This window comes from Notolepis coatsorum (assembly GCF_963971535.1).
Source record: "Notolepis coatsorum genome assembly, chromosome: 3".
In the NCBI taxonomy this organism is placed as follows: domain Eukaryota; kingdom Metazoa; phylum Chordata; class Actinopteri; order Aulopiformes; family Paralepididae; genus Notolepis; species Notolepis coatsorum.
In genome coordinates this window covers 104,269,953-104,296,422 of record NC_140167.1, presented here as the reverse complement: position 1 = coordinate 104,296,422, position 26,470 = coordinate 104,269,953, and the positions used below count along the sequence as shown (strand labels likewise).

The 26,470-nt window shown below is 43.3% G+C and overlaps 2 protein-coding genes across 3 annotated transcripts in view; one reads left to right on the top strand and one right to left on the bottom strand.

The window, feature by feature from the left end:
• Window positions 1–26,470, bottom strand: part of LOC311225570 (rho GTPase-activating protein 6) — a 173,976-nt gene that overhangs the window by 109,311 nt on the left and 38,195 nt on the right. The window lies entirely within an intron of this gene.
• Window positions 568–2,115, top strand: LOC311225063 (tripartite motif-containing protein 16-like protein; the record flags this gene model as incomplete). Its single annotated transcript, XM_084310271.1, has 3 exons — window positions 568–927; window positions 1,126–1,173; window positions 1,249–2,115. The coding sequence occupies 3 exons, from the start codon at window positions 568–570 to the stop codon at window positions 2,113–2,115; spliced, it is 1,275 nt and encodes a 424-aa protein (XP_084166397.1).

Below are 26,470 nucleotides of genomic sequence, written 5' to 3'. Positions count from 1 at the left end.
GAGGCTGGGGCACTGTGGGTTGAACAGTAGCTTGTTCATTGTGGGCAAACATCCAGATGGGGTGTGTGAATGTGGAGAGACTGAAACTGTCGGGCATGTCTTCCTAAAATGTGAAAGGTATAGGAAAGAGAGGGAAATCTTTTATAAAAGTCTGGTAGAGCTGGGAGTATCTTCCTTCTCTCTTAAATCATTCTTTGGCATGGATAATGAGAACCACCAGTTGATCACAGAGGCAGTGCTGACATTTCTGCATGCTTCAGAGTTGTACCAGAGGATATAGCGTTAGTGTATGTATTAGTATTGGACAGGCAAGAGGAGCAGAGAAGAAGGAGAAAGTGTGAGTTGAAGAGGCCTAAAGATGGAACACCACTAGTGTAGTATAAGAAATGAGGAGGGAAGAAATACGCCAAGAAAGAAGAAGAAGAAGAAGAAGAAGAAGAGATCATCAAAAGAAGTGCGGAGGGCAGTAATACGCCACGATGCGTCTACTCTGACGGAAATTCAAAAGAAGAAGAAGAAGAAGAAGATCTCATTGTGCATCTTGAAACTGGCTCTTTGTAGAATAAAATGGCGCAGCAAGGAGTTGATCTGTACCAGTGTTGTTGGGACCAGTGCTGCTGTTCTCTCTGTCTGGATGTACTGAAGGATCCGGTAACTATTCCCTGTGGACACAGCTACTGTATGGGCTGTATTAAAGACTGCTGGGATCACGATGATCAGAAGGGGATCTACACATGTCCCCAGTGCAGGGAGACTTTTAATCCGAGGCCTGTTGTGAAGAAAAGACACATGATGGCTGAAGTGATAGAACAACTAATGAAGACAGGACTCCAAGATGCTCCTCCTGATCACTGTTATGCTGGACCTGGAGATGTGGTCTGTGATTTCTGCACTGGGAGAAAGCGGAAAGCCCTCGAGTCCTGCCTGGTATGTCTGACCTCTTTCTGTGAAACTCACCTCCAGCCTCATTATACTGTAGCTCCGTTAAAGAAACACAAGCTGGTCAAAGCCTCCACACGGCTTCACGAGAAGTTGGAGAAGACCTGTTCTCGTCAGCAGAAAGTCCAGGAGAGAGAGAAGCGACTCAATGAGGCCCAACAGGCTGTTGATTCTCTCAATCGCTCTGCTGATAAAGCAGTGGAGGACAGTGAGAGAATCTTTACTGAGCTGATACGCTCCTTGGAGACGAGGCGCTTTGAGCTGAAGAAGGTCATCAGAGCCCAACAGAGGACCAAAGTGACTCAGGCTGAAGAACTGCAGAAGAGACTGGAGCAGGAGATAGCGGACCTGAGGAGGAGAGACACTGAGCTGGAGCAGCTCTCACACACAGAGGACCACATCCACTTTCTACAGAGTCACCCTCCCCTCTCCAGTCCCAGTGAGTCTACAGACTTATCCAGCATCAGTGTCCTTCCTCTCCTGTACTTTGCAGATGTGACTGAGGTCGTGTCTGAGCTGAGAGACAAACTACAGGACGTTCTGAAAGAGCAGTGGCCCAGAATCTCAACAACAGTGAATGCAGTTATTAATGTTTTACTGCCACCAGAGCCCAAGACCAGAGCTGACTTCTTACAATATTCCTCTCAGATCACACTGGACCCAAACACAGCAAACAGACATCTGTCTTTGTCTGAGGGGAACAGAAAAGCAACATGTGTGCAGCAAAAGCAGTCATATCCTAAACACCCAGAAAGATTTATTGAATGGTTTCAGGTTCTGGGTAGAGAAGGTCTGACTGGACGCTGTTACTGGGAGGTGGAGTGGAGTGACAGGGTTTCTGTAGCAGCCTCCTACAAAGACATTAGTAGAATAGGCACCTTGGTGACCTTGGAGGACTGTGGATTTGGATTCAATTCCAAATCCTGGGCTTTAGATTGCAGACCAGATAATTACAGCTTCAGACACAATAACAAGAGGATCACAGTACCGGGCCCCTGGTCCTCCAGAATAGGAGTGTACCTGGATCACAGGGCAGGTACTCTGTCCTTCTACAGCGTCTCTGACACAATGACCCTCCTGCACAGAGTCAACACCACATTCACTCAGCCTCTCTATCCTGGACTTAGGGTATATTGGATTGGTGGGTCGGCTGCTGAGTTTTGTGAGCTGAAGTAGAGATCAGTGACATTCACAGCTCCTCTACCCAGGGTTTTGGATTTAAATTGATCTTCAAGATGCTGAGTTGTGAAAGATGAGGTAATTAGGAGTTATATTCACTCAGTCACTCTATCATTGTCCTGAGGGACACAGTTTATAGCCTACCGGGGTAAAGTTAGTTTGATTGGATATTTGCATATTCACATATTTGATTCCCATCTTCAATACCTCTGTTCCTTTTGCATGTGGGGAAGTCAAAATCTTTATTTTCATACTCTGGGTAGGTTGGACAAGAATATGCAACCATTGTATTTGTATTTGATCACCTTTGGTTATTTTGGTCATTACTGTGGGATTTGGGTCTGTCTCTTCGCTTAGGAAGAATGACCATTCATTGAATATTGTGCATTTTGTCTTTTGTTCTTTTATTCTTACTAAATAAACGTGGCCATCTAAACCCAGAAGGACCCGTGTGGATATTTGATATTTGATAGATCCTACTGTCTCTCTAGAAGCTCATACTGGCTGCATATCTTTTCTAGTGTCTATCTAGAAGCTCATTGGTTTGTAAATGTACTAGATTTTCTAGAGATTTTTAGTTTTGAATGTATGTTTTGTAATCTGTATATTGGCCTGGTGAATGATGTGTTGTTATCATTGTATTAATTGTGATACTGCACACGATAACCATTAAATATAAGGATGTTGAATGCATGGTGTTGTGGTTTAAGCCCTATAGTCATTTTGAAGGTTACGTTACACTGAAAAACAAAATCTTTTCATGTTCTCTTTTTTATATTTTTACAAAATATTGATGTACCTTGCTCAAAGAAGTTATTGTCTCAAATGTTTTTTTTATTAACCATTTATTATAGATTCAGCAAGTCTTCTTTTAAACAACAACAACAACAACATATACAAATAATTAAAACATAAAGAAGAAAAGAAAGAAACAGTCAAAAGAATAAACAGCAGGCAGCTGTCTTAAGCCTGTGTGAACTCTGGCTTTTCTCTCATGTGGTTCATAAATGGACTCAGAACTGAGTCTCGGAGCTCCTCCCACCTGCACACTTCAGCACCGTTTTCAACTCTAAGTCATTTTCATTTAACGCTATTGGATTTTGTGGAATAATATAATGATTCCCCAACTCCCTCATGTAAAGACATTCCCCTCCCCTTTCTCCCCAATCCTGTCCCCCCCCCCCCCCTTTTAACTATATAAGACTCCTCCCAACAACATTCCAGGTCTCTTTACCACACACACAGACACATGCATGCACATTACCACACACACAGACACACACACACACGCACACATTACCACACACACAGACACACGCATGCATACATTACACACACACACAAACAGATGGACACATAGCACCTCCTTCTCCACACGGCTAAGCTGCCAATAATAACTGAGACAGAGCAATATTTGGCAATTTGTTTGGCTTTTCTCTTTGACATTGCAGCAATTCTCAGACCGGTCATGGTGCATTTATATACATGGCCAAGACTTCCGAATATAAGTACACTATATCTACACCTGTACCCAAAGCTGGTTATCACATTGAGCAGTGGTTGGTATTTTATATACTTGTCCCGGAAAGCCTGGTCCATGTACAGGTCAAAGGCACAGCCTACTTCTATGATTAGCACCTCCTTGTGGCTGGTGTCAACAAAAACAACATCAGGTGTATTTGAGATGTTAGCAAAGACATCATTGGTAAAACCAAACCATTCTGGTAGCACTCTAGTATGCTTGTACATTGCTGCACTAGATGGTGAGATGTTTTGTACCACATCAGACACAATGTCCACAATACGGTCATGACGAGCTATGTACAGGTGTTTGTTTGTATGCATTACATCCATTTGTTGTGCTATAAGTGGTTCAAGAATAAATCGCAAATTACTTTGGCTATGCAATCGACAGGCGTTTTATGCAAAACTAATCCAGGATCTGCAGTACCTGTAAACCTGTAGAACGCAGCGGCCAGCCTGATCTCAAACCTACCAAAGTCAGCCCATGTCACCCCACTTCTCAGGAACCTGCACTGGCTCCCCATTGCCGCACGAATCCGCTTCAAGGCCCTTGACCTGGCATATCGTGCAGCAAAGGGAACAGCTCCCGCCTACCTCCATTTACATTTCAACCGGTCAATGGACTCTAACTACACACCCTCAAGACCCCTACGCTCTGCATCTTCTGGCCATCTCAGACCCACTCCTATCCGAGCTCCGGGAGGGTCATCAAAGAGAAGTCGCCTATTCTCGGTCCTTGCCCCACAATGGTGGAACGAACTTCCCACCACAGTTAGGACAGCCGAAACCTGACCAATCTTTCGCCGTCGACTAAAGACGCACTTCTTCAATCATTATCTGAATTGAAAAAAAATACAAATTAAAATCACTGCCTCATCTTCTCAAGCTGATTGATGATTTTGGCAATCTATCAGGATTTAGGATAAACTGGCCAAAGTCGGCCTTCATTCCACTTAATGTCATTGCGAAGGCTACCTTCCTTCCAGAAAATATATCAATGGTAGAACACTTTAGATGTCTTGGAGTTGAAATATTCCCTACTATATACCAAACGGTGAAGTATAATTATACAAGAATCCAAGACAGGATCACAAATGACTTTGACAGGTGGTCAAAACTTAAAAACTCAGTACAGAGTATCAATAGTTAAGATGGATGTTTTACCTAGGATCAACTTCTTTCCCGCTGGTTACTGGAAAAGATTACACTCCGCCGCATATAAATTTATTTGGAACAACAAACCTCCATGAATAAAAAGATCTACCGCACAGAGAAACAAAGCCAACAGAGGTTTAGCATTTCCAGACTTCTACCACTATTTTAAAGCGTACTCTTTAAGACCACTGATCACCTGATTTGATTCTCAAGCATGTATCCTGGAGAACATTAGAAGAAAACATAGTGGCTCCACATAGACTGCAGGATATAGTATACATCAAAATACCAATTAAGCAATGCGACTTGGAATTTGGCCCTCTTATTACACATGTGATCCGCACATGGCGTGACACACAGAAAAAATTTACTAACCAACATAAATGGCATAGCAATTCTCCCCTATTTAATAACAATGCACTCCTTATTGCACAACGACCTATCAGATATCCCAAATGGGAAAAGCAGGGCATACATACATTGGGAGATATCTTCAACGAACGGGGTTTCTGTAGCTATCAAGATTAGGGATGGGTACCGAATTCGGTACTTTTGAGGTACCGAACCGAAACACGTCGGTACTACCGAGTATCGAATCAAGTGAGAAACCAAAAAAAAAAAAAAAAAAAAAAAAAAATTATTAAAAAAAAAAAAAAAAAAAAAGTTAAAGTACCGAAAAAAGGTACCGTTGGGTACCGGTATCGATTCACAGGTACCGGTACCGGTATCGGTTCAAATGTGAAAGGTACCCATCCCTACCATTCACTTACAACTTGTGGGAAAGACCATTCACTTACAACTTGTGGGAAACACCATTCACTTACAACTTGTGGGAAACACCATTCACTTACAACTTGCGAGAAACACCATTCACTAAGAACTTGAGGGAAACACCATTCACTAAGAACTTGTGGGAACCACCATGCACTTACAACTTGTGGGAAACACCATTCACTTAGAACTTGTGGGAAACACCATTCACTTAGAACTTGTGGGAAACACCATTCACTTACAACTTGTGGGAAATACCATTCACTTACAACTTGTGGGAGACACCATTCACTTACAACGTGTGGGAAATACCATTCACTTACGTGTGGGAAACACCATTCACTTACAACTTGTGGGAAACACCATTCACTTACAACTTGTGGGAAACACCATTCACTAAGAACTTGTGGGAAAGACCATTCCCTTACAACTTGTGGGAAACACCATTCACTTACAACTTGTGGGAAACACCATTCACTTACAACTTGTGGGAAACACCATTCACTAAGAACTTGAGGGAAACACCATTCACTAAGAACTTGTGGGAAACACCATTCACTAAGAACTTGTGGGAAACACCATTGTGGGATTCCACTCTGTCAATGTACAGATAATCTGGGATGCGCATTTGGCTGATAATGTCGTTGCCGGTGGTCGGGAGGAACACGACTCATTCAGGCCTAATTGTATTTAATTAAATTGTAATGTTATTACTGGTGTATCTGTAATTCAAATATAACTTAAATGCAGGTGATTGGGGTTATTCACTGAAGCCATAATGACTCTGACCAAAACCAACGACCCAACAGGAGCGCAATTATAATGGGCTCACACGCGCACAATAGGCATTGTAGTGCGCAGTTGGCCTGTTGAAAGCAACTCGTTCATTTCAGTCAGCAATGTCGGGTCAGCTTGTCATTTATTTCTGTCAATGTGCTGGTTCTGTAGGACTGGGTCAGTCAACATCCTTGGCTCCCGGCACACCAAAGATAGTCTGCACGCTCCCTCCTCCTCAGCAGAGCTGTCTGTGAAATTGACAACTTCATTGGATTTATTTATTCTCTAAAAATATCTATAATCATACGATTAAATATTGGTTTAAAATAAAACGCTAATTACTATTGTTCTGTGTGTCATGTTTCCAAATAAGATTGTTCACAACGGAAAATGCTGTATACGTTCAATTTGTTGGTTAGACCTCCGTGATCAATCTCGCTCTCAGTGAAGTTTCTCATAGTTCGCTTAGTCCATTATTTCACATTCCATGGGGGTGTTTCATTACCATATATGGTTAATTATGGGCGGTTCTGTATGCAAATGCTTACAATCGTGCACAAATAGGGGTGTAACGGTACACAGAAACCACGGTTCAGTACGTACCTCGGCTTTTGAAGTCACGGTTCGGTACGGGTTTTCGGTACAGTGGGGGAAGGTTTGGCTTTCCATGTTCCACTCAGGGGTGATGTAGTGTGCAGTAACTAATTGTACTTGTAGGGCTGTCAACAAATATTCTATATTGAAATTAATAATCGACTTAATACAGGGGGGAATACAGGTAATCTCTCAGTGTTGTGTGTGGGTTTGAACGAACACCCGGCCCTTTACACAAATAATATTTTGGGAATGGGTGAACTTGGAGTTTTTAATTAAATTCTGCACACAAAAAAAAGTTCTGCACGTGTGGTCATTAGTGGTTAACATACCATTGTATTCGTTCGGTACACAGCCGTACTGAACCGAAGGTCCAGTACTGAAACGGTTCGGTATGGATACGTGTACCTTTACACCCCTATGCACGAGTATAGACGGTAAGAACAATTGGTAGACTATTTATCAACAGGACTATAGATTACTTAACAGGCCTATTCTATTGTATAACTTTGCCCTGTTAGTCTATTAACCACCTAATTGGTTGTTAGGGACATACGTACCAGGCTGTAGTCAACTATGTTTTTCTTTTTCGAGGGGTACATTTGTCATTTCTGATTTATTTAATTATTATTTAATTCATTAATCATTACAAAATGATAAGAACATATGGCATCACCCAATATTCACACAGACGCTGTGGTCTTAAATCAGCATCAATATTCACACAGATGCTGTGGTCTTAAATCAGCATCATTTAAAAGGTCCTCTTAGGGAGGTTGCTTTCTTTTCAACTAACCTAGGAAACCAGACACTTAGGGCTAGATCCACAAAGAATGGATTGCACGGAGCAAGTTGCACCCTTACTTACAATTCATTATGAATTGAAAATGGGGGACCCTGATGTAAACAAGACCAAAGTCTTTCTCTGGTCTCCATCCCCTTAACAATTGTGTGTATTGAGCCGTACTGTATTGTACCCATTCTGCAATCTGTTAATACAATTTTCATTGAATCAATCAGACTCTGTGATGTCTGAAAAGCTGGCAACCTGCTGAAACCATGTATTTTTCTTGAAGCCAAGGGAAACGTCATGCAGGCTCATTTTGGCACAGTTAATTGAAATTCAAATCAGTCTTGAAAATTCAAAAGGAGATTGGATAGGGTAAATTGTCTCCCACAGATACTGACTATTATATAATATATTATATTATATAATATTAATGTAACAACGGTGGTATTAACGTGACAAGCTAACAAACAACACATGCTGCTGGGCTCTATGGAGAAACAATAGCACTCCCCTGACACTGGGCGATAAAACGATAATGATAATTATCGCGATGTATTTTAATAATCGATAATAAAAATAATATTGATCATTTAATAATAATAATTTTTTTTTATTGTGACCTGCAACAGAGACAGTGGACAGACTTGTCTTTCTTGCCTGCAACTTAAAGTAATGGCTTTGCTTGTCCAAATGACAATACTGACCAGTCGCGAGTCACAGTGCATGTGGTTTGTCCACCAAAAAAGCGCCAAAAGATAGAAAATAAACTAGCAGAGGCAGAACTGGTCAACTCCCCTGGAGCTACAGTAACTTTTTTTGGTACTTTCGCTTTCAAACCAGCTGCAGCCTGAGAACTGGAGTGTGAGGGGCTTTAACACTAAAGATGGCGGCAACGACAAGGAATTGCTGCAAAATAAACATACATTTGTTGTTTAAATAATAATTCTTTAAAAATTATCTCTTTTTTTTATACTTAATAAAAATTATCGATATCGAACGATATGGAAAATGTTATCGTGATAAAAATGTTGGCCATATCGCCCAGCCCGGGCCTGACTATTAAAAGCTGTTTAAAACAAAAACGACTGGATGTCATTTAGCCAAATCAGCATAGTTGTGAGTGTGAGTCTTTCACCTTTTACAGCTTTGGCATGGATTGATTGTTTAGATTAGGGATGCACCGAATGGGAAATTCTTGGCCGAAACCGATACCGAAAATAGGAAACAGTTGGCCGAAAACCGAATGCCGAAAGGCCGAAAATGATTAATATAAATATATATATGTTTTTTTTTTTTTTAAGCTACCTGATTATGGCAAAAGACATGATTATGGCTAAACTTAACTTAAATAATATTAATAATCACTATTATGGGCCCATAAAACATTTATTCTGCACTTTTGAATGCATACATTAATTCCAGACTGTTAAGACTAAAAGACTACAACGATTGATGACGACTTCCTGTCCTCGCATTTCCATTTCCGGTTTAACAATTCATTTTCAACAACAGATTGCTGCTAATTAAACACTTCATTTAAACGGAGTAACGTTAACGTTATGTCGAGTTCATACGTGTAGTGTAGTATGAACTCGTCATAACGTTAACATTACTCAGTGTCCACTGTTGCTGCCACCGTTGCGTCGCAGATGGATGGTACACTGTTAGCTCCGTAGCTAATCCGCTCCTAGACTACTGATAGCAGTACCGTTAACGTCGGAGCTGATCAATACTCCGGTTTTTTCTAATTTAGTATAGAACCGGGTTTCGGGGGGCATCCCTACTCCCAAGAGGAGTTAGTTATCACAGGCTGTAGAATGCAGGAAGAGCTGCCAAGCTGCTTGCGTTACATGTTGCGCATGCTACCGGTATGTCTGTAGTCGCGTTTTGATGACGTCATCACAACAACACGTTATTTGACTTTCGGTCATATATTTTCGGTGCTAAAACCCTTTGGGCCGAAAGCCGAAAGAGCTGTTTTAACCATTTTCGGCCGATCATTTTCGGTGCATCCCTAGTTTAGATTGCTAGCATGGCTAATAAATACATATATTGCAGTTGCCCCCATTATTCTGACATTGATGCGCACACACACAGACTCTGACATGGACGAGAGTAAAAACCCATCTGTGGCTGCGGGGGATCAGGCTTTTCCCTAAGCGAGCCCTTTTGAACCCATGTTCTGTACCCGCGCCCAGAGGGCAGCAAGGTAAGGTAGTGATCGAGTAGGTGTGATGGCCTGTTCTATTCGCAAGCTCTGCGAGGTTGGGTGTGGGGAGACCAATTATCCTGGCAGCGGTGTTGGATATGCGTGTGAGTTTGGCCCGGTTAGTAACAGATAGCATGGTACAGAAACAGGTGGAACAGTAGGATGGGCTGAATAATGCTCTGGTACAATACTAGGAGGAGATGGGAGGCAACATAGAGTCTTATGAGCTTATGAATGACCTCTGGGCCTGCCACGATAACACATTTTGCTGGGCGATTAATTGCCCCCGAAAATATCGCGATAAGCGATATTATTGCGACCAGTTCGAGATTTTTTTTTTTAGACATTTATTTCCCAAAACTTTTATTTTGAAGCCCGCCGCTCCGTCTTTTCCGGTGTTTTAGACTTTTATTTTGAAGCCCACCGACCGGACCGGAAGTATTGTTGTGATTATCCTAGCAGAACCTATGAGCCGACAACTTGTCTCGTCCGGTTCTGTGTTTTTGAGCTAATGATAAAACAAATATTGAGATTGTTGGTGAACAACTAACTTTAGGTTAGTTTTAACGTTAGCTACTAACGTTAGATGCAGCTACTACAGGCAATCAACGATGAGGAGGAAGCGTCAAAGCAGTATATAATAGAATAGCTGTGGTGCGTAGGCACTGCAGCACGACTCGAAACGACCTACTACGTTATAATAAATGAATTCATGTTTAACTTGTCCCCGTGTCCAGTCCTTTGACTAGCCCCACCCGTTCATTGTAAACAATGATGCATGTAATAATTGTATTAACGTTATTCTGTGTTGTAGCTATGCTATACGTTGTATTTCGTTTGTTAGCTATTTAGCTAATGTTGTTAGCATTGAATGAGAATCAACACTCGATCTTTCATCTTTATTTAGCAGTCCAGTTTCTCCGGGCAGTAGTGAGTAACTACTTGGGTCTAAAAATAGCTAACGTTACACTATAAATAACGCTACTTGGTTAAAAGGAGCAACACTATTGAGAAATGTAGTTAAGCTATGTGGCATTACCCCACGGAGCTCCTGTGCTGTGCTCTGTAGTAAAGCCAGCGGCCCGCCTCCCAACACGGACAGTGACTGACAAGGGGCACTGGTTCCGCCTCATTAAAACAAACGCGCAAATAGCAATTAATCGCGCCCGTCAAAATCATTGCATTAATTTTAATTATCGTGGCAATTAATCGATGTATTGCTTATCGCGGCAGGCCTAATGACCTCAGTCTTTGGTGTCTCCTTTTTTGTGTGTAATTTGTGTGCTGGTCGAGTCTATTGAATCACCAATTCATAAGAAGTGGAAGTTTGGACTTATAATAAGCTAATATTAACAAGAGATACTGATTTGATGAGATACATATAGAACATGAGGAGGACAAAGAGGAGAAGCAGGAGGAGTATGAAGAGGGAGAAGATGAGGAGCAACAGGAAGGAAGAGGAAGGCCATGAGGAAGAGAGGGAGAACGAGGAGGAGGAGTGGGGGGACATAAAGAGTTTGAGAAGGAGCAAACTACTTCACTCACAGACACACACACACACACGCACACGAACGAACACACACACACCACACACCACACCCACACTTTCCCCTTCACAATTACATTCATTCACAGTAATCTGATTCCAAAAAACGGTAACTAGTGTAATCTCGTATGTTTGCTACTGCAGTATATTACAGTAATCAAATTATTCAAATAAAAAGGTGATAGGCTACTGGTTGAAAACAATATAGGGGAGGGGAGATATTTACATTGTGAGATGATAGATACGGGTGCACCTTTGTAAATAGGCTACCGTTTTTAACTATAAACGGTGCCGACATGGTGTACACAGAGGCTACACAATGGACACACACAGCTGATACACAGATAGCTCACCTGAGATTATATTCGATATAGGCAATGTCTGTTGAAATGACCAATACTTTCCTATACTCAAAACAACAGTCTCTAGTCTTTGATTAAGTGTGGATAACCTTATCAACAGTGGTGCGTTCCTGAAATCAACTGGGATTGCCCTACCCAAAGCTGTAAAGGAATGTAAATCACTACCCACCTTCAAAAACACTCTCAAAGAACACCTACGGGAGACTGCAATTCAAAACTGGCCCCTACAAATGTCCTAACCCAGTTGTACAATAAAGACCAAGCATGGCTTTGTCAGTATTCCAATGTACAGCCCCACCCAACCCCACCCCACCTACCCAACCTCCTCCAGAATGTACAGTTTCCATGTCAAATGTATGTCAGTATTCCAATGTACAGTGTGTCCCCCCCCCTACCCAACCCCCCCACCCCCCCCCCCCCCCCCCTCCAATGTACAGCCCCACCCCACCTACCCAACCTCCCCCAATGCACAGTTTCTATGTCAAATGTATATACACTCTTCTTCTGGATTTTTTTAGTATCACAAACAGTACTGTATTTGAAAATCTGGTATGTCATAAATGTATAGATGTAGCAGTACTGTCTATCTGTATGTCATGTGTGTCATATGATGAATTGAAAATGGGGGACCCTGATGGAAACAAGACGAAAGTCTTTCTCAGGTCTGCATCCTCTTAACAATTGTATGTATTGAGCTGTACTGTACTGTACCCATTCTGCAATCTGTTAATACACTTTTCAATCAATCAATCAATCAATCAATCAAGCACGCACCTAATGTCGCTATTTGCATATCAATAGCGCCGGTCGTATTTAACACACCTGACGACCGGCGCTATTGATATGCAAATAGCGAGTACTTATCTGGGCTTGCACGTATAGTGCACCCCCGTCCCATGAAGAACGCATGCCTGCTTATCAACGATACTATCTGACAACTTGATTAATCAAACTGAGTGACGTTGACAACCGTATAAGTCATACATGAAGTCAGTAAACTTTAGTAAAGTGATAAAACAGATGAGCCAGTTACAGCTTTACTCACAAGATAAAAGATGCGCCTGCCGGGTGGAAGACGCTCCATGATGATCAAGAACACGGAGTTGGGGAGGAGAAGACTGACGTCCCCACTAGTGCGCTCCTCTGTCTGCAGCTGTGCGCTGTGCGCTAAAATGCCCCCAAATTACTATCTATCTGCAGAGAGGAACATTACATCCGAAACTAAACATGGCCCACGTTTTCCCAGCTGTAGTCCGGGTCAAGACACCCCTCCCTGAGTTGCGGGTTTACGTTGTAACTTGTAAGCAGTAGCGCACTGGTTTGTTGGGAAACGCAAAAGCCCTGATAAATGAATGGGGCGGGGCCCGCATGGAAGAAGCGCACTACTGTGCCAACTGAAGCCAGCCAGACCCCATGGGTACAAGACTGAAGTGTTGTCAAAATGTAAGACAGTAGACAGGTGTAATATAACCTATGTCGTTTGGGGAGAGACATTTGCACAGTCTAATTAGTTAATTTACAAAACATACAGTACATTTCGCAGAGTAAATTTTACTCAAACTGAGTACATTTTACTCAAACTGTACTCAGTTTGAGTACAATTTACTCTGCGAAATTTACTGTGTAGGTCTCTAGGCTATGTTCTTTTTAGAATGTCAAACTGTCGGAAAAATCTGTGTGTTTGTGTGTGCAGGGGTGCTGCCAGGGATTTTGGGCCCCATGAAAATATATCACATTTGGCCCAGGGGCGGAGCTAGGGGGTGGCTACCTGGGCTCAAGCCCCGGATGTATTCTGAAAAGCCCCGAATCTATTTAAAAAAAAAAAAAAATTATGTTTTTTTTTTTTTTTTTTACAATTCATCATTGTTACATGAAAATATGTTTGCACCAGATTTAGCAGAAGCTAATTTCCATCTGTGGTCTATCCAGCTGCTAACTCTATTTGAGTGAGTTAAGTCTTGGTGTTATGGTAGACTCAGACCTAAGCTTTAAATCACAATCAACAAGTTGACAAAAACGTAATTCTTCCACCTTAGAAACATAGCTAAAGTACGGCCATTTATAAATCAAAAGGACGCTGAAAACCAGATCCATGCCTTTATCTCAAGCCAACTCGACTACTGTAATGCACTCCTTACCGGCCTCCCGAAAAAATACGATGATAACTATTTTATTGCAATGCACTATTGCATTATTTTATTCTATTTGACTAACTATTTTATTGCACTGCACTATTTTACTTTGTATCAGTGAATCATAGACACCTGGCCATAAGAGCATTCGGAGCATCTCTGCTCTCCCACTATTGAACTTGGGGGAGCAAAGGTATGATCTTGCTCCACCACTTTTTGATTATATGAAAAATATGATATATCCCCCCCCCAATATATAAATCTAACCATAACTACGTTATGGTTAACTGAGTTTTATAGTGAAAATAGCAGCTTTATTGGTCAAGATTGAAGGCTCTATATTGCAGGAAATTGCACGTACAGGTTCATTAAATTCAAAAAAAATCTGTCATGGAGGGGGTTGTGCCGGACCCCCTCCAAACCACCCCTTGCCTGCCAAAAAAAAAATTAAAAAAAAAAAAAAAAAAAAAAGGGGGGCCCATCTGGGCTAAGCCCCGGATCTCCTACAATCCTAAATCCGCCCCTGATTTGGCCCCCACACCACCACAGGCCACCCCAACGCTGCACAATTGTTGCAACCACACCTCCAGAGCCTCATGACCTTGAATACAACCAAATTAAAGTTCATACTGTGATTTGGAGTTAATACATGTTGACATATTTTTGACAAGCCTTAACCATTTTCAGGAAGAATAAGTGCTCGCCATCCAATAGTCAGTCATCCAATAGCAGTGGTGCGTTATTGAAATCATCTGGGGTGACACGCACCACGTGCACGCGCGCTCCTGGCGCGTGCGCGCGCTCCCGCGAATGCGCATTTAATGTCCCCTCGCTTGGGCACAGACTAAAGACAGTGCCTAATTGCCTCTACGAATGGAATGTAACACGTCTTCACAACAAGGTTAGGTGTGAATGTGTCTGAGAACGTATTTAACACACCTGACGACCGGAGCTATTGATATGCAAATAGCGAGTGAGGTCCCACACCGTGCTACCCCGTCCCATGAACAACGCATGCCTGTCCAATAGTCAGCCATCTAGTCAGTGTACCTAGGTAAGCCATACATCCCCTGAATGAGTGAGGTCTCCAATTTCTCAATATAAAGTTCATGAGTGAGAAAAGAAAATGATGTCCCCACATTCAGAGAGCTATGATGAAGCTTACATCATCACACGTGAATATATGATTGGACTCATTGGATTCACACAAGTCTCACAATTTATGCAATTCTTCCAAGACTCTGATCAAATATGTCAAAATATAACAATGTCAGATAAATCACATCTCTGCATGACAATCGCATGACTAGAGCTAGATAAATTACATGGCTGTAAAGGTGACACTCTTGTGCTTCGATTGAGCCCATTGAGTCAAGCCAATCTTTTTATTATATGTCTGCATTTTTAGCACCCTTCCTGACAAGCTATAGTATGAAATGCCTGATGGGCTCCCTACAGATGCCTATTGCGTATGATATTGCAGCTTCGAGCTAGCTTGAAACTTGAGTATGCTAGGGCCTGTTAAAGTTGATGATGTCAACCCCTGTCAGTCATGGGCTCCTAGAATCATCCTTCGCCTCCCATACAGCGCCCCTGTGTGTGTGTGTGTGTGACTTGTGTGTGTGTGTGTGTGTGTGTGTGTGTGTGTGTGTGTGTGTGTGTGTGTGTGTGTGTGTGTGTGTGTGTGTGTGTGTGTGCGTGTGTGCGCTTGTGTGCGTGCGTGTGTGTGTAGAAGTAGAAGTAGAAAGCTTTATTGTCATTGCACAGTACAGTTCAACTAAATTTGTTTGTGCAGCAACTAAAAAACGATACCTACATACACACACCAAACACATGATGTACCCATAGACACACTATCACACCACACATTCATGTACCCACACATACCATTACCTTCTGCACTTATTCACAAGAACATTAAAAAGGGGAATATAGGTCTACCTTTTACAGCCACAAGATACAACAATACAATATAATTAAGAACTCGCATTTACCTGTTGTCTAGTGTTAGTCCTTGTATCAAGAGCTCAGTCAATCGCCATGAGAAAGAAAATGTGTCTCGATTCATATTTCTACATTTTGGAGGTGGAGGTCCATTTAGTTTACATTTGTGATCACTGGTTGGGCCTTTAACCCCTGGCCATGGGATGGATGTGTCCCACTGGGCCAGTGGAATGAACTAGTTTATTATCACTGCACCATGCGCTGACATACTCCAAAGTATTTGTAATCTGATTACTCACTAATACATGTAATTCATTACTCCCCAAGCCTGATCCTGGACCAGTGAAATGAGCTAGTTTATGATCACCGACATGTGCTGACATAGTTTACAGTCATTAAAAACGCATACAGTGTTATTGAAACGTGTTAAACGTGTTTATTGAAATGATCAAGGGTGACACTGACAATTCAAAGACTTATTTCCATCGTGGTCCTTGATCTTTAAGATCGTATATTTTGGGAAATGGGTTTTGCCTAGTCTTGGTGTGTTCTTTAGGTGCTGGGAATATAGTAGTAGGTACTCCTTGCCATTGGGCCAGGGTTGTTACCTGAAAAAGTCTTCAGATTAAACAATGAGAAGTAATCAGAAGTGTTATCCTTTGTGATGTCATAGCAAGCCAGGAGCAACAAATAATTACCCAGCTTGTAAACTTGCTGCCAATCAGGGAAGGGAATCATGCATTTAAAATTTGGTGTGTGCTACACCCACCAACTACAGCCTGTTCTATACAATGGAAAAAAGAGGTGCTAGAAAATAATTTAAAAAAATAAAGTATATTTAAGCTAGTTTCTTCAGAGAGAAAAATAGCAAACCGTTCCACAGATTCAAAGAAAACAATTGAGAAAATGTTTGAAAGAAAAGTGGTACCTTAACAGTGGAAACTACACTAGCAGCAGCCACATGATCATAATATCGCTGTATCAATTGTACAGAATGACCAATAATACAATCAAATAAAACAATGATACATTCTCACAATAATAATAGCATAGGAATCACACAAAAAATACAATAACCGAAAACCTTCTCATTAGATTACAGCAGTAAAAAAACGATACAATCCAACTATTGAATAGCTACGTATTCCAACATATTGTTACCCAGATTACTGTAATCCTCTCACATGTAGTCCATTACTGCTCAAACCCCTGATCCCGGACCTCTGGAATGAGCTATAGTTTATTATCACTGCAAAGGTTGCTGACATATTCTGCAGCTTTGGCCCTCTAAACAGGAAATACCCTGTCGGACGATAACAAACCGACCGCAGCGAGATGCAGGTATAGAGGACTTTCCTGACCCACTCTGTTAGTACAACACAAATCCCATTTCCCTGGCTGACGCACTGTTCCTCGTCAGCGTACCCGGTTCTATTGGTATAGCGTCTATGCTGTTGCCCGCGGTGTGGGAGACCACGGGTTCGAAACTCCCGCGGGGCATCGAAGTTTGAGGTGACGACATGACAACTGTTATGTATAACAATATTTTACATATTAGATGTAGATGAGCCGGTATGTGGTTTTCATAATATAGCTAACCAAGATACCACGTTAGATTAGATTAAAATGTATTGCCATCATACAGCACAAGTACAGTACAACGAAAATAAGTTGTAACGGTACAGTAAAGTGCATTAAACTAACAAGTGATTAAACTAAAATATATATACATGAGTACTACAGAGTAATAATGCTAATCTGATGTATGTACAGTGTTACAGTATTATTATGTACAGTGATTCTGGTATATATGCACTATAGTAGTAAGCCATACTGGCCAGTGGTATAACTAGTAAGAGTAGGTAAGGGATATACAGATATAGTCTATAGAGGTATGTAAACAGGAATATATGCAAGTATGTTCAGACAGGTGTGGATATGGTAAATATAAATATATACGGTAAATATACAGTATTATTGTACATGGCTATCATACAAAGTTATATGGGTATAGTTCAGACTACTTTTCAATATGTGTCCTTGCAGGAGGTTTGGACACATATCAGCTATGCGGTTTAGGTTGCCCTTGCTCTGGGGAATCAAAGTCATACCGTAAGTTGTCTCAACTTATTTTGTATCAAGTAAGTAACCCTGCTTGCATTGTCTTTTCTTTGTTGAAACAACTCAGTAAGAGAGAGCGAGTGAATCTGAAATACCAAGTGAAATCTACATCACTACTATTTGTGATTCATTTTACAGTGTGTAGTGGCCAGGAATCAAACCTACATCACTTCCACATAGACATCCTCATAAACCAACCGTGAAAAAAGTCCATGAAATTAAAATCCTACGCCCCCAAAAGATGAATATGCGTACTTTCAGTGACTACTTTGGATAAATACCAAGATACCTAGAACACCATGAGAAAGCTGTGTGTTGCTAAGCAGACAGGACTGCTGTATGCCCACTGCAAAGCCGAACTAATCTGAATGTTATAAACACCATCCTACCAGCTGGCGCAGGCTGAGAGCTGGATAAAACCAGCAGATATAACATTCACCACGCATGTTACTGGGGGAACAGTTGGTTTGATATTAAATATTCACATATTCCATCTCTATCATCAACACCTCTGTCCCTTGTGGGGAAGTACAAATCTTCATTTCCTTACTCGGGTAGGGTGGACAACAATCATCCCTTTTTTTTTTTTTTTTTTTTTTTATGATCACCTTTTTTCTGGGTATAAAAACATCAATAGCACCACAATGTGATGATCAAGAGGTCTAAATTGCCATTGAAATCCAATAGCGTAAGAGTTCCAAAACAAATTCTGGTTTAATTCTAGATGTCCTCCCTCCAATCAGCAGCAAGTACATTCTAAAATCGATATGGGAAAATATCAAACTGCCATAAAATGACGATTGAAATTCAATAGCGTTCAAATTAAATGAGTTCCAAAACCAGTACTGGTTTCATTCTAGATATCCTCCTGCCAATCAACGGCAATTACTTTCTAAAATCGATATGGGAAAATATCAAACTGCCATAAAATGACGATTGAAATTCAATAGTGTTACACTGAAATGACAATGCTGGTTTAATACTAACAGACACGAGGTAGGGATGACATTATGGCCCGCCATAGCATTAGCCAGCAAATGTAACCCAACAACGTTCACATTCCACAGCTGGCTGCGCCTACACATACTGTAGCGAGAGTTGCACCACGGGTCCGGGCGGTTCTGTGCTCGTTCAGCGGCGTCCTGCTTCAGACTCACACAGCTCCACACCTTGGCACCTGGGGAGCTGCCCGGTACAGCCACACACAGCCGGACATTCTTGACCACTTGCTCAAGGGCCCTTCAACATTTGACAACTTGACATTGAGACTGAGAGTATTCGTTCACTTCCCTGCCCTTTAGGCCAACGCTGCACCCACAAAATGACACTCACCGATATGAAAAGGTCTCAAGATGACCAATAACTCCAGCAATATTCCACAAGCAGATCAGTTACAGTATACGGTGAATGAACTAATATAAAGCTTGATATTATAAGGATTTACAAAAGCTTAAAGCTTATAAAACACGGGTCAACTATATTACACAGGTTTCGGGTGTGTTTGCCCTCTGCTATACGTCCATGTGTGCAACAGAGAGCGGCCTTTCCTGTCTCCTGCCAGCCTCCCCGTTCCCCCTCCGGGCGGTCTCTCCTACTTCTGGAGCCCTGAGGAATGCAGACGGCATTCCATCCTAACACTCCAGGAGCTGCCCACAGTCCTCCTGACCATAGAAAGTCGACTGATAGAGAGGCCCCTTCCTGCCAATATCACTCACCTCAGCAGAGACCAATGGAAGATAAACCTGACAATGTCGTCATAGGAACAAGTACGCATGGACATTGGTGCACGACAATCAGAACGTTAACCATGCAGGACATTAACCAGAACGCTAACCAGGACGTTCAGACAAGCGATGTCTTTGCCGCATGGCAATATGTGAGCTTTCTGAATCGAATGCCAAAAAAACTAACAAAACAATGTGATTGATATTATAGATTAATATATGTGATGATATTAAAGGGGAACTATTTTACTATTTCGTTCACTATTTGGGCACTTTTACACAATTCCTGTGAGTCTATGGAACACCTCTGTAATATATATATTTTTTTTATTCATTGTTTTGTATTTCTAATCAAGTCCTCAAAAACAGCATTTTTCTACCTCAAGATTTCGAGCTGTTTTGAGCCTGGGCTCCTAAACCACTGCGGAGCGTCGTCTTCGCCTGAACATTAACATGCAGCGGTGTCTCTCTGACATCACATATAGGCACATTTTTAAACGACTCAGTTCAGTGAGGGTGAATATTGTGAGAGGAGAATTGGAAGAATGCGCCAATATGAGAATTTTGAGACATAGATCATATTAATATAAGTTCACATAGCTAGGAAACAATGCTAAACACTCAAAAAGGCCATTTATAAGATAGTTCCCCTTTAACATTCTGTAGCAGGTATCTTAAGCGTACCAGCCGTATTGACTATTTGAGAATGTTGCTTTGAATGGGAGTGCCCTCTCTATCAATTCCGGTTCTGTGGCCCAAACTCCTCTATGGCTTTATCAATTGAACCCTGGCTGAACCAAAGGGGAGCGGTGTTGGGACACTCAGATGTGCCCTGCTACCCAAAACTGCTTCTCTGTGTATCTGTAATCGTATCAAAAAGCTACAATCTGGGATGTATTTGACCATCTCAACTTACATGGGTTGAATGAATGAATGAATGAATGAATGAATGAATGAATGAATGAATGAAAACTTTATTTAACAGATTGCAGAATGGGTACAATACAGTACGGCTCAATACACACAATTGTTAAGGGGATGCAGACCAGAGAAAGACGTTTGTCTTGTTTACATCAGGGTCCCCCATTTTCAATTCATATTGACATTTATGACATATACAACATACATGATATTTATGGCATAGGGACATACAGGTATTTAGTACTGATACATTTGTGACATAAACGGTATTCAAATATACAGTACTGTTACCCCTAGATCCTGACAGAGTATATACATATGATGGGGAGGGGACTGTACATTAGGAGGGGGTGGGAGGGTGGGAGAGAAATATACATATGGTGGGGAGGAGACTGTACATTTGGAGGGGGTGGGTGGGTGGGAGAGAAATATACATATGGTGAGAGAGAGAGAGAGAGAGAGAGAGAGAGAGAGAGAGAGAGAGAGAGAGAGAGAGAGAGAGAGAGAGAGAGAGAGAGAGAGAGAGAGAGAGAATATATACATGCGGTGGGGAGGAGACTGTCTATTAGGAGGGGGTGGGGGGTTTGGACATTTACGGTGGCCAGTTTCGAATTGCAGCCTCCCATAGGTGCTCTTTAAGAGCGGTTTTGAATGTGGGTAGGGATTCACATTCCTTTACAGCTTTGGGTAGGGCGTTCCACATTGATGTGGCATAATTGCGAAATGTGTTTAGTCCCTTGTTTGAGCCAAATCTGGGTTTAACATGATTTGTTGAGCTTCCTCTGGTGTTGTGGTTGTGGTATTCACTGACCTTTGGGAAGTATTTTGACATGTACATGGGTACTGTGGAGGGGGGGGGGGCATCCGCGGGGGGGCGGGGACGCTCTCTCATTGACGGTACACAGTGTGAGAAGAGCATTTATGCAGGTGAACACCAGGAAGGCTGCTGGCCCAGATGGAATAACAGGGCGCATACTTAAGTCCTGTGCCAACCAGCTAGCCCCTGTGTTCATATTTAATCAATCCCTGGCGGAGTCGGTGGTCCCTGCCTGCTTCAAGATGTCTACCATCATCCCTGTACCGAAGAAACCCTCCCCAACATGTCCAAATGACTACAGACCGGTGGCACTCACCTCTGTGGTCATGAAATGTTTTGAGAGGCTGGTCAAGGACCACATTTGTGCCTCCCTCCCCAGTGATATGGACCCTATGCAATTTGCATACAGGACAAACAGGTCCACTGACGACGCGGTCTCCCAGGTACTGCACAGCACCCTCTCCCACCTTGACCGTCAGAAGGGGGGCTATGTGAGACTGTTGTTCATTGACTACAGCTCAGCGTTCAACACCATAGTCCCCACCAGACTGGTGGACAAGCTGATCGAGCTGGGTCTGAGCTCCGCCCTGAGCGCCTGGGTACTGGACTTTCTGAGTGAAAGACCCCAGGCGGTCAGGGTGGGGGTCAGACCTCCAACACCATCACCCTGAGCATCGGGTCCCCCCAGGGCTGTGTTCTAAGCCCCCTGCTGTACTCACTCTACACACACGACTGTGTGGCCAAGTTCAGCTCCAACTCCATAGTGAAGTTCGCAGACGACACGGTGGTGGTGGGGCTGATCTCGGACAACGACGAGAAGGCCTACCGGGAGGAGGTTGAGGTACTGGAACGCTGGTGCCAGGACAACAGCCTGCTCCTGAACATTGGTAAAACCAAGGAGCTGATCGTGGATTATAGGAGAGGACAGCAGGAGACACACACACCACTGATGATTAACGGGGCTACCGTGGACAGGGTGAGCAGCTTTAAGTACCTGGGGGTCCACATCTCAGAGGATCTGACATGGTCAACACACATAGACACAGTAGTAAAGAAGGCGAAACAGCGCCTCTACCACCTGAGACAGTTAAGGAAGTTCAGAGTATCGGGGAAGATACTCCAGTCCTTCTACTCAGGAGCTGTAGAGAGCATCTTGACCGGAAACATCACTGCCTGGTATGGAAACAGCATGGCACAAGACAAGAAGGCCCTACAGAGAGTGGTGCGCTCAGCCGAGCGTACCACGGGTATTGCACTACCTCCCCTGCAGGTTCTATACAACAAGAGGTGCAAATCCAGAGCCTGCAGGATAATGAAAGACCCTCACCACCCCAATAACAGCCTGTTCCAGCTGCTGAGGTCAGGCAGACGCCTGCGAACCCCAGCTACTAGGACAGAGCGGCTTAGGCTCAGCTTCTTCCCCCAGGCCATCAGAGTCCTGAACAATGAACATTGAGTACCACTGTAACACTTTAGCATGAGCGGGCACACACTCAGGCCGCACGCACCCTCACTTATTGCCAAAAGGAAAGGCCACTTTAAATTAGTATTAGCAACAGTAACAGTGTATTGCACTACTATTACTACTACTGTTAACTGTCAACTGTTACCCGTCATTGCACACATTTATTGTTACCTGCTACCTGTTATTGCACAATTTTATTGCAAATGTTTTTTGTATTGGATTCTATTATATGTTATATGTTGTACCAATTGCACATCGTTGCGGGCAAGACCACCCGCATTTCATTGTATATCCGTATGCCGTGACAAATAAAACTCTTGACTTGAATTGACTTGACTTACCTTAGTCGTATAGTGTATTTTGTAGACCAGGCCCATTGCAAGTTGCTGTACTCTGTCGTCTACTCTAAGCTATCCTAGGTTGTCAAAGTGGGCAGGGGTGAGGTGGGTTCTAGGGGTAAGGTCAAGTAGTAGTCTGACCAGTTTGTTTTGTGATGTTTGTAATCTTGTTTTTAGCACCTTTGAGGTGCTTTGGTACCATGAGGTGCAAGCATAGTCGTAGTACCCTTGAATGAGTGCTCCTGCCAGAGTCTTCAGGGTATTCTTGTTTACCAGAGAGGAGATCCGGTACAAGAATCTAGTTCGTTGGTTGACTTTTTTTAATTACATTGGATGCCATTTTGTCACAGGAAAGATTTGCCTCTAGGATGGAACCCAGGTAGGTAATTTCATCTTTCCTTGTGACAATATTGTCACCCACTGTAACTGAGAAGCCGTCGGTCTTGCTGAGTTTGTTATTTGAACCGAAGAGAATGGACTCTGTTTTGCCCATGTGTAATGATAGTTTGTTATCAGCGAGCCATATGCAGATTTTGCCTAGTTCCGAGCTGAGGGTTTTTTCAACCTGCAACTTGTTCTTGTCAGAGACCAGCAGGGCTGAGTCGTCCGCAAACAGGAACAAGTTGCAGTCACAGGCTGACGACATGTCATTTGCATAAATTAGGAACAGTAGCGGTCCTATAGTATGCTTCCTTGTGGAACACCACAGCTCACTGTGGGGGGGGGGATAGAGTACCGTTTACCTCTACCATCTGTTCTCTCCCCTCCAGGTAGGATTGCATCCAGCTCACTGATAAACTATCAAAACCAATTGCTTTTAGCTTGTCCATTAGAATGGAGTGATTGACAGTGTCGAAGGCCTTTTGTAGGTCCAGCATGACCATGCCGCAGTATTTGCCCGCGTCCACCTCTTGTTTGATGTGGTCATTCAAATAGAGAAGGCATGTGTCAGTGGAGTGGGACGTTCTGAAGCCAGATTGGAATTCGTAGATTAGATTTTTTTCCGCCAGGTACTTTTCGACCTGTTCGTAGACTATTTTCTCCATGACTTTCGAGATGGAGGTAAGAATAGAAACAGGGCGGTAGTTGCCTGGGTCTAATTTGCTGCCCTTTTTGTGCAGAGGGGTCACTCTCGCAATTTTGAAGTCCTTGGGGACGTGTCCCTGTTTTATGGAGAGGTTTATTATGTGTGTGATGACTGGGGTGATGGCGGCTGCTGAGTCTCTGAGGAATTTGGAGGGCACAAATGGCACAGAATGACACAAGAGGCTTATGGACGATAACTGACTACAAAGTCAGCGGCCCCTCAATGGGGAGTGCCGACGCCTCTCTCGCGGACCAGCTCAACTCCTTTTACGCTCGGTTTGGTGCAGACAGTGGCGACGCTAGCTCACCGGCTAACGACGTCACTGATGCGCCGGCCGTCGTGGAGGGGGGGGGGGGCATCCGCAGGGGGGCGGGGGCACTCTCTCACTGACGGAACACAGTGTGAGAAGAGCATTTATGCGGGTGAACACCAGAAAGGCAGCTGGCCCAGATGGGATAACAGGACGTATACTTAAGTCCTGTGCTAACCAGCTAGCCCCAGTGTTCACCTTTTGCCAAGATCATTGTTTTCTTTTGCCAATGTAGCAGGGTGGATTATCCCTGCTTTATGGGAGTGGTTGTACACGGCCACCTGGTAGCGGGACACAGCAGAACTGGGTCTAGCTGGATCCCCGACTTTAGGCCAGGAATGTCAAAGTGGGGGTCGAACAGCAGGAGCGGATTGGGATTCACTGACCTAGGGATGGTACTCTGGTCCTTCTAACCCTCCAGGGCGATCAGCAGTAGCTCCCCACACACCCCCACTTCCCCCAATACTTCCTGCGCCCTCCCACACCTGATGGCAGTAAGATGGATAATGTTTTCGCTCCCCAAAGCAGTACCCTTCCTTAATGACCTGTAGAGACCTTTAACCATGAACTAGAGACAGGGGTGGGGAAGGGTTAAATAATGATGAGCATTACCCGGACAGAAAATGGTTAAGACAACAGACTCAGTAACAGACACACACACAGTGCTCCCATTCAGTATTTGTTTAGTGGAGCATTTGGTTCTCAACACAACTACAACCATTACATTGTTATCAAAAGGCACCATGAGCAAAGCTCTTCCTGCTTACACCACCATGAGCAAAGCTCTTCCCGCTACACAACCCTGAGCAAAGCTCTTCCCGCTTACACAACCATGAGCAAAGCTCTTCCCGCTTACACAACCCTGAGCAAAGCTCTTCTCACACTAGGCTAGACACAGTAACAAGACCTTCCCTTTAAGGGTTTATATATACTGTTCCACTACTCCATAGGTGGGGAGAGAGGGGAGGAAAATGGAAGAGATAAAAGGGGTTACTGAATGGGAATTTTATATAAGAACACATATTATTACACTCAAAAGAAATTAACAGAGGGCCCACAGTTAGCAAATAAAACTAGAGCCGGCTTGAAATGTTTGGGGCTCCCCTTTTACACTGCTCTCCAGTGTGCATTCAAAGCACCATTCATCTTCACTCTTATAGAGCTCGCTCCCCACAGTAGACTGTCTACCGAACACGTTTTTTTTAAGATTTTCTTTTTGGCGTTTTATCGCTTTATTTCTACTGGGCAGTCCAGTAGATAGAGATAGAGGAGGAATGGGAGACAGAGTGGGGGGAAGACATTCGGCAAATAACGAACGATCGGGAATTGAACCCGGGTCGGCCGCGTCGCGGCTGAGCGCGCTATGTGGTTCGCCACTGGGGCGCCCCGTCTACCGAACACGTTTCAACACTCAGAGCACCTCTGATACTTATCCAAGATGGGGCCCAATCTTAGCACCACTAGTCCGGATGCTAAGATGGCAGACGGAGATCCCGCGATAACAGCCGGCGGGGCGGGGTAGGCGCTGGGGCAGATGCTGCGGGCAACGGCTTGAAGAGGCTGGAGCAACGTGCAGTGTAATGGCGTCCTCTGCTGGGCTGAAGAGGTGGGCCGTTGCGCATGCTAAACTGGGGTACTGTCCTAAACACAGCTAAACTGCGGGTCGTATTGCACCCTCCTACTATGACGCCTATATACACAGCTACCGTGAGGTGACCAATGTCTATCACCTGGTCTTCGGCTCTCCTAGCTGGGTGAAGCCTTC